Here is a 13,206-nt window from a genome sequence, read left to right as displayed (position 1 = left end):
GCTGGAGTGACAGTACAGTGGGAAAAGCTTGTCTTGCACACAGCCAACCCAGGTTCAATCCCTGGTATGCCATATGGTCTGCTGAGCCTGCTAGAAGGCCTGCTAGAAGTAATTCCTGAGTGCAGAGTCAGGAGTGACCCCTGAGTACTACTGGGTATGGCCCAAACCACTCCCAAAAATGAATAAAAAATAAATTTTAAAAGCAGAATAGAAATACCATATAATCTAGCAGTTCTACTCCTATTTATTTAAAGAATAGGAAAACATTACTTCAAAAAGATACAGTACAATGATTTCACAGCAGCCTTATTCAAAATAACCAAAATCAAAATGCCCATCTACAGATGATTGGATAAAGAATCTGTGGTACATATACTCAGTGGACTACAAATATTCAACTATGAATAAAAGATGAAAAGGCAGTGTTTGCCAAAACTTAGAAACAAACTCAGGTCTTTATGCTAAAAAAAATGAATCAAAGTCGAAAACAATTACCAAATGGTTTCTAATTTGTGAAACAAAAAAAAAAAATGCAAATTAACAACCAAAAAACAGTCTTTAGGGAAAATGTAGCAGTTACTGAAGGGGAAGAAAAAGTGGGAGGAGAAGAAAGGAGAACTGATCAAATTGCTAGTGAGAATGACAAGTGTGGTGGCAGGTTTACTAAAGTACAAAGCCATATCACAGTCACAGTCACGGTCCTCCCGTTGTTCATCGATTTGCTCGCGTGGGCCCAGTAACATCTCCTTTGTGAGACTTATTACAATGTGAAAAATACTACGAAACTGCATATAGTATTGCAAATGGCGAATCAAAATTGTTTTTAATTCAAAAATAAATAAGGGTGATAGAAATGCTTCTCTGGGATGGTAACAGAGGAGCAAAGTTTAAATGACAAGTACATAAATAAATAAATAAAAAATACACTTGGACCTGAAAAACATAGTAGAACAAAGGCTGAGTTTAAAGAATGGCTGAAGTGGGTGAGTGTAGGTACATAATAAGGTCAGGTAAAGAGACTGGAACAAAATCACATAAAGCTCCCCCCTCCCCCGCCCCCTCCCATCCCTGGTCTTTTTTTGGTTCACACTCAGTGATGCTCAGGGGTTATTCCTGTCTCTGCATCAGGAATTACTCCTGCTGGTGCTCAGGGGACCATATGGAAAGCCGGGGATAAAACCCGGGTCAGCAGTGTGCAAGGCAAACACCCTACCCTCTGTACTCCGCTCCCAAGATCACAAAAAGCTTATAGGCTACTACAGGAGCTTGGATTTTATGTCTTTAGTGGGAAGTGAACACTAAGCTTGAGTGAATATGCTCTAATTCACACATTAGTCTGGTAGTGAGGCAGAAAAAGCACAGATTGGAGTAGAAGCATTACTGCCAAAGTGTAGGTTAGGTAAGAGAACTGACTCAGTATTTTTTGAGGTAAATGAGAGTTAGATTGCTAGATGAGATTGGAGGAAAGTGAGGGAATGAAATAAATGTAACAATGTCCTTAAATTTTTGGAATGAATGAGTGGGTAAAGAACTGTGCCATTTATTGAGATGGAGAAGGCTATGAAAGGACTATGTAGGGATATCATCAGTTCAGTTTAAGTAATACTAACAAAAACCTTCACAGCATTTAAAATTAAACTATATAATAGGCTGGAGCAATAGCACAGCGGGTAGGGCGTTCGCCTTACAAGCGGCCAACATGGCCGACCCGAGTTCGATTCCTCCGCCCGTCTCGGAGAGCCCGGCAAGCTACCGAGAGTATTCGATATGCCAGACACAGTAACAACAAAGTCTCCAATGGAGACGTTACTGGGCCTGCTCGAGCAAATCGACGATCAACGGGAGGGCCTTTACCTTTACCTTTTACCTTTATATAACAGAAGCTCTAAAATTATGTTAACTTTTCTTTTTCTTGAGCACTGCTCTGATTTTTATGTTCATATACAATGATTCTACAGTAAAAATCAAGTAATTCACAAGATGAAGAAAAAAATAGCAAATTTCATGTAACATCCACGGTAAATCTTAACTCTAAAGATGTTCATTTCATGGGGCCGGAAAAGATAGGCCCACAAACTGAGCCCATGCTTTGTATGCAGGAGGTATGGGCTTTGATTCTGAGTACCCTATGGTCCCTTCAAATACTGTCAGAAGTGATCCCAGAGCACAGAACTAGGAGAAGGCACCAGCACCACCGGGCATGACTCCCAAACAAAATTACTAAAATGGCAAGATTTTTCTTAGCTCAGAGAGCACTGGCAGTCATAAGGATATGTGGTAAAGAACAAAGGAACATGGGGGGGAAGCTCTCCTAACAGAACTTAATTTCACATTTATATGATGGAAATTTTACTTCACAAAACCATACTTTTCATACCTATAACTCCAAGGGCCAGAGCAGGCAGGGTGCCTGTCTTGCATGCTTCTAACTCAGGTTCAACCCCCGGCACCCCATATGGGCCCCTGGGCATCACCAGATGTGATCCCTGAGAACAGAGACAGGAGTAAGCCCTGAGCACTGCTGGGTATGATCCCAAAGCAAAAACAACAACAAAAATATAATCTCCAAGTAAATAATCCTTGTAATAATTTTGACAGTTAAGAGGGACAGTGCATGAAGCTAAGCAGTAAAGTATCAGCCTTGCATGGGAAAGGTCTTAGGCTAGATCTCTGGCACTGTAGCATTGTGGCACTGTCCTCCCATTGTTCATCGATTTGCTCGAGCAGGCCCAGTAACATCTCCATTGTGAGACTTGTTACTGTGTTTGGTATATTGAATACGACACCGGTAGCTTGCCAGGCTTTGCCATGAGGATGAGATACTCTCAGTAGCTTGCTGGGCTCTCCGAGAGGGGCAGAGGAATCGAACCTGGCTCTGGTGGGTCGGCTGTGTGCAAGGCAAACACCCTACCCCTGTGCTATCACTCCAGTCCTAGATCTCTGGCACTACCAGAAAATAAGAAATAAAGAGAAAATTATTTGTTTTTACAATGGTATGACTCTTTCTGTAAAAAGAAAATCTGTCGACTTTTCAACTGAGTTTCTTTAGATTTCCCCTCAGGCTGATACAATGTCTAAAAAGCTTTCCTTCCACAATAGGACCATATACGCAAAGACTAGTACTACTAACACACTTTTCCATTTATAATTTTATAACTGCTAAGAAATAATCACAAGTCAACTTTTAAAAAATACCTATTGTATTCAGGAGCACATGGAGTAACATGGTGACAGAGTGAGCTACCTTTTCTATGTAATATTTAAACTCAACAGGGTATTCACTGAGTCTCCAAGACTTTTGACCTCTTCAAAACTGAAGTGCTACAAACAGCAAAAATCACAACATTCTTTCTTCTTTACTATTATTTAAGACAATACTCATTACCATTTGTCTCTAAGAGAACTATAGAGTCTTAAATTATATTATAGTGGGCAGGGAAGAAAATATCCCTTCCACTTCCTGGCACTGAATTCTGGACATCCTGACAACCTGAACCTTTTTTTTTTTTTTTTTGCCAAACCTTCAAGAAGGATTTAATCAACCTATACAGACTAATTTTGGTACTTTGTTTTGCAAGGTACTAAATAATTCTTACAAAAGTTAATCTTCCTATAAAGTATACTCATGATTTACACCAAAAATCTTATCAACTTGCTCAAATCTTTTCTATAATTTAGAATGTTACCGTAAAAAAGCACCTAAAAATACACTAGATTCCAAGCTGCAGTAGGTTCTTACCTACTCAATCCTAAAAGGCTCAATCCTAATATAAAATAGTACTTAAGTGCTCATTCAGAAACAGTGAGAGAGAAGCTGAGATTATGAAAATCTTCCTGTGTCCTTTTATTTGTAATAAACATACCTTAAGTGGATTAAAAACAGAACTACATTAACTTATTTTCTCAGTTCTTTATTATTTATAGTAAGGAATGAGAATATACAAATGAGTATGTAATAGTTTAAATGTTTCTCCTCTGGCTCTAACAGTTCTGCACTCTCTTCAGAAGATATAAGAACACCTCCTCCACATGTATTTCGGTGCTTGGATACTATCCTGTCCATGTGAGAAACTGCTTTGTAGTTCTTAAGCAACCGATTATCCTTCCTTCAGATTTAGAGAGAAGAGATCAGCAATGTTGTTTCTTCTATGAATACCTCTAAAGCTACTAGTACTGACATTAACTGGTCAAGTACTTACAAGGAAGAATATGTAACATTCTCAGTAACTAAAAAAAAATCATTACTTCTAATTTCTAACTTCAGGATTATCACTTCTTTTTCCACCGGGGACAAAAAAGCAAAAGTAGAATACAGACTGTAAAGACCACTAAAAAGTAATGAATCTGAAAGAGGAAAATGTGAATATGGAACATAAACCTATTTTACTGTATTTTCTATAAATCACTGGCATAAAACATAACCTTTTTTTATTTTCCTGAAGGTATTTTAAAGGAGAAGAGCAAGACACTAGACTATAATCTTCAATATAAGGTTTCTTATCAGAAAGGGACCATAAAACACAAGCACAGGAATAAACATTTTTATTAACACGATACAAATTCTATTAGTGGAGTTAAGTATGCCTTACCAGGAGATGGAGGGGAAAAAAGGTCTTGTTTTGGGGTTATACCTGGAGATGCTCAAGATTTACTCCTGACTCTAATAAGTTCAGGGATTAGTACTGGTGATGCTCAGGGGAGACTATCTGGGGTCCCAATGATTGAACCCTGACCCGCCTTGCTATTCTATGACTCCAGCCTCCAAATGAGAACATTTTAAAGTAACTCAGTCACAATCGTTAAGTTAGCAGTATTCTCCTGAAAACAATGCCCAAACAACTTTACATTGGCTGGAGATACATAGTAGAGGGATTAAGATGTTTACATGCAGCCTACTAGGGTTCTATACCCACCTACCACATATTGTCCCCCAGCAGAGCTAGGAGTAAACCCTGAGCAAGCAAGGTGTTGCTCCCCCACAAAAGACAACTTCACATTACTTATGTATAATGGCTTGGGGAGATAAAACCTAATGGAACACTTGCTTTTTTTTTTTTTAAACCTGTACCCATCAGCTTCTGTTTACATTTCTCACTTGTAATTCAATCCTAAATTTATACATAAAAATCTAAAAATTATTCTAAAGCTATCAAGGAAAAAAACCCCCACAAAATTATAGTAAAAGTAATGAGACCTAAAATCACTGTCAAAGATACCTGTGACACTGACTGACATCAAAGAACAGAAGAGGAAGTTTTAGGGTCATGTAAACAATACTTGATTATGCTATGATCTTGTATTCCAACAGTCTAACTTCGAAACTCAACTAAAAAAGACCACTGAGCAACACTTGGTTCTACTTTAAATAAAAACCCGTCAAAATTATAAAGAGAAAATTAAGTGAACTTCTAAGAAGTGGACAAGAAATCACCTAGGCATAGTGAGATTCGAGAATTGTGAACCGAAACATACAAAATATACCAGGGATTTTAAGTTCAGAGATGGAAGAGATTTTAAATTCAGTGGTGATGAGCTGTGAGCATGTGCTCACCCTGGGTTTGAACCCCACACTGCAAAACAAACAAACAAATCACAACAAAACCCCAAAGGTGAGCCCATGAACCCTTCACCACCATATTCCAAGCTGCCCTGTTGTGCAAGTAGAAACAACAAACCCTAAAATATATTTTGCGCCAAGTGAAGTTTCTGGTCTAATGAGGTGCGTCTTTGCTAACAAAGTTTAGTGAACTGTAGTAAGGTTTCCTTGCACCTAGAGAAAAAAAAAAAAGGAACGAAACATTTGCCGGTGTTTCCCCTCTAAATTCTTTGCTTTATACTAACGCGCCTCCGATCAAATGAATGGGGCAGCCACGGAGGCGAGTGTCTCAAAGAAGCCTAAGCTTGTGTGTCCTCCCTCCCTCATTCTCCTTCCCGGTTCTGCAGCGTTAAAATAGTTCTTCTTCAACTCGTCGTGTTTCACTTTCCGTTTCCCCGAAATCCTACAGGGACCCGAAGGGGACTCAGGGCAATAACACAACACCAGCCTCTGCACCCGGGGATAAAGGGCACGGGTGACCCGCAAGGCGCGGGGTGGGGGGGGGGGGTGGGAGGAGGGAGCAGCAAAGGAGTTTTGGACGCAGCGCGCGACCCGGGGACAGTTAGGTGTGGGGGCACCGGAACGGGGCGGGCGGCTTCCAGCACCCCCTCGGAAGGACCCTTGCCCGCCGCGGGACGCGGCGTGTGCGGGAGAGGCGGGGAGCGGGGGGGGGGGGGGGGGGGAAGGGCGCGTAACCTGCTCGGTACCCAGAGCGCGCGGCCCGGGTACCTAACTGACCCCCCCGGGAGAAGCCTCGAGCCGGCCCCCCGCCCAGAGGGCGGTACGCGCTTCTGCTGCTGCTGCTGCTGCTGCCGCTGCCGCTGCCGAGAGGGCAGGCGACGGGGAGCTCCGGCCCCAGGGAGGGTCCAGAGGGCAGCCCGGGCAGCCCGGGCCGCCGCCGCCGCTGCCGCCGCGCCGCACGCCCCGCGCAGCCCGGGCAGGCCCCGCCTCCCGCTGCCGGCCGTCCTGACCGTCCATCCCCGCTCCCCTGCGGGGCCGGCTTCACCTGCCCGAGCGCCCGCCCGGCGGGCCACCCTCCCTCCCTCGGGGGCCCGCGCCCCCCGCCCCGGGACCCCCGCCGCGGCGCTCCCGTCCTCCAAGGCGCCCTCCCCAACGTCACCTGGCCCCCGAGCCGCGCCATCCCCCTCGCCCGCTCTTTTACCTTGTACGAGTCGGTGGCCAGGAGGATGTTGAACTCGGCTTCGGCCGCGGCGTTCATCTCGGAGCCGCGCGCGCCTGTGTGCGTGTGTGCGTGTGTGTGTGCGAGTGTGTATGTGTGGGTGGGGGGCCGCGCGCCGCGGGCTCGCCGGCGCGGCGCTGAGGCAGCAGGAGAAAAATGGGCTTCACCGCGCTCCGTTGCTTAAGTCACCGCCGCTCGGTCGGAGGAGGAGGAGGAGGAGGACAGAGAGGAGGGGGCAAACGGAGCGGGAAGGAGGAGCCAAGGGAGGGCGGGCCCCGGAGCCCCGTGACGCGACGAGGGTAGCAAAGGTGGTGGTGGTGGCGGCGACGGCGGCGGCGCCTCACGCGCCCGGACTGAGGCGGCTCAGGCGGTCTCCTCACCTCCGCGCCACGGCCCCGCCCCTCGCCCCAGCACTCCGGCCCGGATCGCGAGAAGAGGGAGGGGGGAGGGGAAGTGGGCGGGGCGACAGGCCCCGGAGGCGGGGCCGCGCGTGCGCAGCTCGCAGGGGGCGGGGCGGGGACGGACGTGAGGCACGCGCGGTCTCTCCGAGACGCCCACCCCGGGAAGCCGGTCGCCGCCGCTGGGCGGCCCCCGGCTCGTGACCCGGCCGCCCGCCGGGCTTTCATTTTCCCGCCCCGCCTGGCGCGGCGCGGGGCGGGGCCAGGGGGCAGGGCTGGGGGCGTTCCCCCAGCCTCGCCACTCCTGCCGCTCGCCGGTTCGCCCGCCCCGCTGGCACCTTTCCGTTGCTGCCCAGTCCTGGCCGGCTTTCTGGGCGCTCCTGAAGTCACGCCACCCGGCTGGGGGCCCCGAGGAGCCTCCCTCGGCCCGGTCCTCCTCCCCCTCCCCACGCCTCACCCCTCCCCACCTCTCTCGCGCACACTTCGGCTCACCTTTGTGTCTGGCCTAGAATTAAGGTCGGGCCTTGGGCCCGCATCCCTCCTCCGGATCTGCCCTCACCTTCTTCTTTTACCAAAAAAAAAAAAAAAGCCGAAGAGGATCATTGAGGAACGAGGGAGGGGTGGGGGTGGGTGGGATGCGAGGGGCCCTTTTCGCCTGCTCGCACCCGCAAACTCTGCGACTGAGCTCCCTGAGCCTTGGGTGAGCTGAGGATGGGTTTTTGACTTTCCGAGGGAAAACTGCACCCCAAGGGCGTGGGGTGGGGGGTGGGGGCTTGAATTTAGTCCGCGGATAACGAGTTGTGCAAGACCTCACTGAGTCTTAAGATTGCTAAGCAATAGACGATCTTAGTTTTTTTTCCCTTTTTTTTTCTCTTTTTTTGGATAGGGTGCGAAATCGACTTTGCTACATCATCACACTTCGTTAAAACCTTAGGAAATGAGTTTCTGGCCTTCTCCGAGTGATGACTTCTTCTAACCTGCATACCATTCACTTGGTGGCATTTGTTGATTGGTTTGTTTTTGCAAAACTATGATTCCCTATTGTGCACAAGTTCCATAGCATTTTAAGACTTCGTTTCGTGAAAGGACAACAAACTGTCCTTTAAGTGGAAAGACTCATGTTATCAGGGCGGGAGGTGGCGTGGGGGGGAGTAGGTTGGACTAAAGTGAGAGATTCATCCCCAGAAAACTCAGACTTCTTTAATTAAAAGCAACTTTGGTCCAGACTGTCATGGAGTCAGTACAATTTCTTGGCAATCAGTTCCATCTTAAGCTAGAATCAATGCAGGCAGAGATCACAGAAAAAGGGGAGTTACTTCTGTGGACTGTCCTAGGTAGTAAATAGAATAGAATACCTTTAGGATTATTTGCAGCAACAAGCTTTAAAACAAAAGAGGTTTTCTTTTTGGTCAGCCGATCATCCCTCGATTTACTTGGAAAGATTACTTTCTAAAAACAAATTGTAATAACTGGAAAGGGATCTAGTGTAGAGCTCTGCAACTATAAAATAATGACCCCATTACTTTTGTCAACTATAATACCTCAATTTAAAAACTTTAAAAAGATAAAGGGAATAGTGAGAAAAATTATAATAAGCTTTTTTGGGGGTAATTTTGGGGAAAGCATTACATTGTTCCATTTGCTCAAGCCCTACAAATCAAAGAATATGCTTTTCTTTTTTCTTGCCCCTTGTTTTCTAAAATTTCGATAATTTCTAAAATTACAGAAAGTTTAAAATTTCTCTAATCTGTTTAAGTAGATTATAAGCGAGTTCTTTTGCTTTGTTCCCCAGCATCCTTATATTAATAACTGACCATTGTTCCATGCTGCTCTATGCAGGGAGAAAAGTCCCATTCTATTACAAAGTAGGCTTTGTTTGTGGCAACATTGTTTGCTTTTTTTTTAAAGTAAGATGAAAAATTTGATCTTGCAGTCTTTGTGATGAATTGCAGTGTTAAGAGATAGTTTAATGGCAGTGCAAGTAAAGAATGTTAACATTGTATTAGCACGGTTTTATTTATGGCAGAATATAAGATTAGCACATAGATTAGCAATTTAAACCCATATAGCAATCCACAAAGAATGTCCTGTTTACCTTTAGAAAATGATCCTTTACCTAAGGTAGATATTCAACATAACTACATGCTTTAGCAGGACCCGTCTTGATGAACTCATTTGCTTTATCTCATCAGGGTTTTAGAACTATGAAAGTATCAATCTTTTGGTTGACTTTATATTGTTGGTCTAAATTTCACTGTGAAATGGCCTTCCTTTAAAGACAATAGCTTATAGACTTAGATGTATAGAGTAGCAGGTAAAAAAAAATGATCTGAGAAACTGTTTCTCTTGGGTCCAGAACTGTAAAATCTTATCACGCCGAAGGTTGTGTGTTCACGGGCTCACTGGATGGCACTGTCTCGCCGCCTGCGTTCCGTGCTCTTGAGCCGCTGTGTGTGGCCTGGATCAGAATGGCTGTTGGTCAAGGGCAGACGGAAGAAGAAACGAGGGCCAGGCCAGTCTATATCAATAGTAGTTTATTCCAATCCTCTTCACTCCTATCTTTCTCTGCCTCCTTCTCTCCTGGGCCCCAATCTTGGAACCTCTCTCCTTCTGGCTCTGACTCTGGATCTCTAGAGCCCGAGCTCTCTCGCTTCTGAGTCTCCTCCTCCAAGCTTACCGTCTTAGTTTATATAGCAGTCACATAAGGTGGTGACATAAAGGTGGGTTGAATATTGACGAATCAACAAAGAGAGGTAAGACCACTCCTCCAGGAGATTAACTCAAGGATAAAATCTCATCTACAGAGATTACTCCAGATTACTAGGAGATCTGCTCAAGGGTGGGATCCCAACAAGGGTATGTTCTTCCCTCAGTTAGTAATCTACTTAAATAGTTGTAATAAATGTACTTCTAATATTTCTAGCAATGTCATTCTGTATGAGCACAGTAAGAGATATAAATTTAGTTTGGTTCTTCCTGAGACCATCTCACTATACATTCTGCAGTCCTCAGGCCAGGTTAATCTTCCCAGCTCCAGCAAGGTCCTAATCTCGTTGTTACTTACTTTTGGATCATGATAGCATTTGTCCATGATCATGCCCTCAACTTATAGTTGAGTATCGTGGCTCTTTGACCTGGCCCATTTCGATGCCAGGGTAGCTCACTGCTTGCCCTGGGTCCATTCAGTCCCTCGTCGGGACTCTGATTTTGGGGTGCTAGGAACTAAGGGCAACTGAGTCAAGAAATCAGATGCCTAGGAGTAAATATTATTCGGAGTCAATCAACTCCCAAGTTACAAAGCATAATATTAACTGTCTTCCTGTGTCCACACAGAAAGGACATTGCTTACAATACAAGTTCAGTGTCCTTAGATGGGTGTGACCTGACAAACCTAAGCTACCTGAGGAAGGACAAAAGAGTGTTATCCTACACAGAACATAACATATAATAACTAATACAAAAATCAAACGGGTCCCTTCACTTAATTCAAAGTCTTGCATTAATCTACCATTAACCCAACAATCAGTTTTGGAAGGTGAACAAAGAGATCCAGCTCCCTATATTTGTATCTCCAAGTTCTGTGGAAGGCCTGAAGCTCATCCTTTTTATTAGGCAATGTGCAGGTCACTATCTTTCCTATTACTATACACCTTTTCAGTCAGCCTCTGGTATACTTTCATATTTTCATGTTGTCTCAGATATTCTAGACAAATCTGATTTCACTGAGAAGTAGCTGTGGGATTCACTAACCTGCAACTCCTAACTATTGTAATTCTACATTTCACCCTTCCTGGCTTTCTCTTACCGGTCAGCAATAATTTTCACATAAAAGAGTAGCCTTTAATTGAAAGGAGTTCTATTTCCTATTCAAACTTCCATGGACCTTTGGGAATCTCTCAGTTCTAATTTTCTAAGGGCAAAGCTTTATCTACCAAAAGACATTGGTCTTCATGGATCTGATATTCAGTGCTATCAACCCTTCAAGCACTCTTCAGTGGCTCAGTATCCTTGCTCCTCTCTAATCTTGCAGCAGACTCGGGCAGAGAGCTGTTGAGTCTAAGACTAATAAGGCAATGAGGAATTAGTAACTATAACCTACATCCAGGAAGAATCAGTGCAAGCACATCAACAGAAATCCCAATGCTAAGTGTTCTTGCATACTTTCTATGGTGTCCTTAAGGTCTGACTGTGCCATATTCCACTAATCAACAATTTGCTTGGGCTGTGCTGTGTTGATCATCTATTACTAAAACCTGAATCTCATATCTTATAGGAAGTATATTAATCTACGTAGACTGCAGAGCAAGTCTCAATTTCCCTATCCTTATTAGTTGTGTTTTTGTTTTCCATTATATCCAAATATTTCCCCTAAACAAATAAATGAGAAATAAATGTAGAAGGTAAGGGGCTGGAACAATATTACAGTGGGTAGGGTGCTTGCCTTGCATGTAGCCCATCCAGGTTGAATTCCGGGTACCCCACATGGTCTCTCAAGCTTGACCGGGAGTGATTCCTGAGCTCAGAGTCAGGAGTAATCCCTGAGCAAGCTGGATATGGCCCTAACTGCCCCCACCACACACATTTTTGAGTAGAAAGTAGGAAGGAAAGATTTGAAAGGGAAATGTGAATCTATTATGATGTGATGTGTGAGGATTTGCTGATGAATTTTTCTGATATTAATTTTCCTTAAGGTTCAATGATCAAAATCAGTGACTAAGATATTGGCATTATTAGAACTACAGAAGAATGTTAAGATCTTTCAATGTTGCATTTTCCTAGGCGAAGATTTGTTATAAAATATGCAGATTTGTATGTGAAATGGGTATCAATGTCACCCAGTGTTATATTTTTAATTTCAGTAGTAATGTTCTGTTTTTAATTGATTATTATTATTTGGTTACACTCAGCATTATTCAAGGTCCACTCTTGGCTCTGTGCCCAGGGATCACTTATGGGGCTGCTGGGGGAACAATATGGGGTCCCAGATTGAACTCGGATCGACCATGTGCTAGGGAAGCACCCTGTTCACTATACTAGCCTTCTAGCCCTTGTATTTGTTTTCAGTGAGGTTTTTTTTTTAAAATATAACTAGCACATAAAGCTTAACATTTCTTGGGAATTATTACTTAGAATGAAATTAAAGTATATAGTCACCCAGACTGGTGAACTTTTCTAGTTTTTTATTGATCTTTACCTAAAAGCCATTTTTATCTTCAACATAGGACTGGTTTTCTTAAAGAAGCAAAACATGAAAGGCTACATACTATATGATTTCACTTATATGAAATTCTATAAAGAAAAACTATGATCAACAAAAGCAAATTTGTGGCTGTCACAGCCTGTTAAGGGGAACAGACTGCATTAGGGATGAGGAAACTTTGTGGGAAAATGGAAATGGTGTCAGTGATCGTGCTGATATAACTATAAAACAGGCAACATTCATTAAATTCTACACCTAAAATTGCATTTATACTATCTCGATAAAACTAAACAAATACTGTTTCTTTCAAAATTGCTTTAAATATTTTCCCCTTATTATTGTTCTTATGCTTTCATTTACATACTTTTGTTTTCCTTCTTATTTTACATGACTTGGAGTTGAGCACCACTTTACCCTCAAAGGAAGGATAAAGATTGAAGCTTTAATATAGAACCTCGATGTTTAAAGGAGTTTCCTGCTATTGAGTTGGAAGCAGGAAAGAGAATCCCCAATTAATCTATTAAACAGGGATGTAAGAACACCTAGTGTATACATAATATGGTATAAAGAAGCATCAGAAAATTTTAAAAATAATGTAAGCATTGTTATGGAGGATCTTTGACATGCTAGAGAAGATGAGGTACAATAATTTTGTACATCAATATTATAAACTTCTTTGTATTTTATATTACTTATTTTTGGTTTGGGGGGTCACACCAGACAGTGCTCAGGACTAACTTCTGACTTTGCATTCAGGGATGACTCCTGGTGGGGTTCTAAGGATCAAATCTGATCCTTAGGTTTGGAGGATCAGATTTGGCAAGGCAAGCAC

The 13,206-nt window shown here is 43.6% G+C and overlaps 1 protein-coding gene across 1 annotated transcript in view; it reads right to left on the bottom strand.

Moving 5' to 3' along the window:
• NAMPT (nicotinamide phosphoribosyltransferase) overlaps nucleotides 1–7,090 on the bottom strand; it is a 35,187-nt gene extending 28,097 nt beyond the window's left edge. Inside the window, exon 1 of the mRNA XM_056118272.1 lies at nucleotides 6,759–7,090. Within this exon, the coding sequence (XP_055974247.1) occupies nucleotides 6,759–6,815 (57 nt within the window). The 5' untranslated portion in view covers nucleotides 6,816–7,090. The remainder of the gene's footprint in view (nucleotides 1–6,758) is intronic.
• Between the last annotated feature and the right edge of the window lie 6,116 nt (nucleotides 7,091–13,206).

This window comes from Sorex fumeus, unplaced genomic scaffold (assembly GCF_029834395.1).
Source record: "Sorex fumeus unplaced genomic scaffold, SorFum_2.1 ptg000037l, whole genome shotgun sequence".
Classification (NCBI taxonomy): domain Eukaryota; kingdom Metazoa; phylum Chordata; class Mammalia; order Eulipotyphla; family Soricidae; genus Sorex; species Sorex fumeus.
The sequence above is the reverse complement of the archived record's forward strand: the minus strand, read 5'-3'. Positions and strand labels throughout refer to the sequence as shown.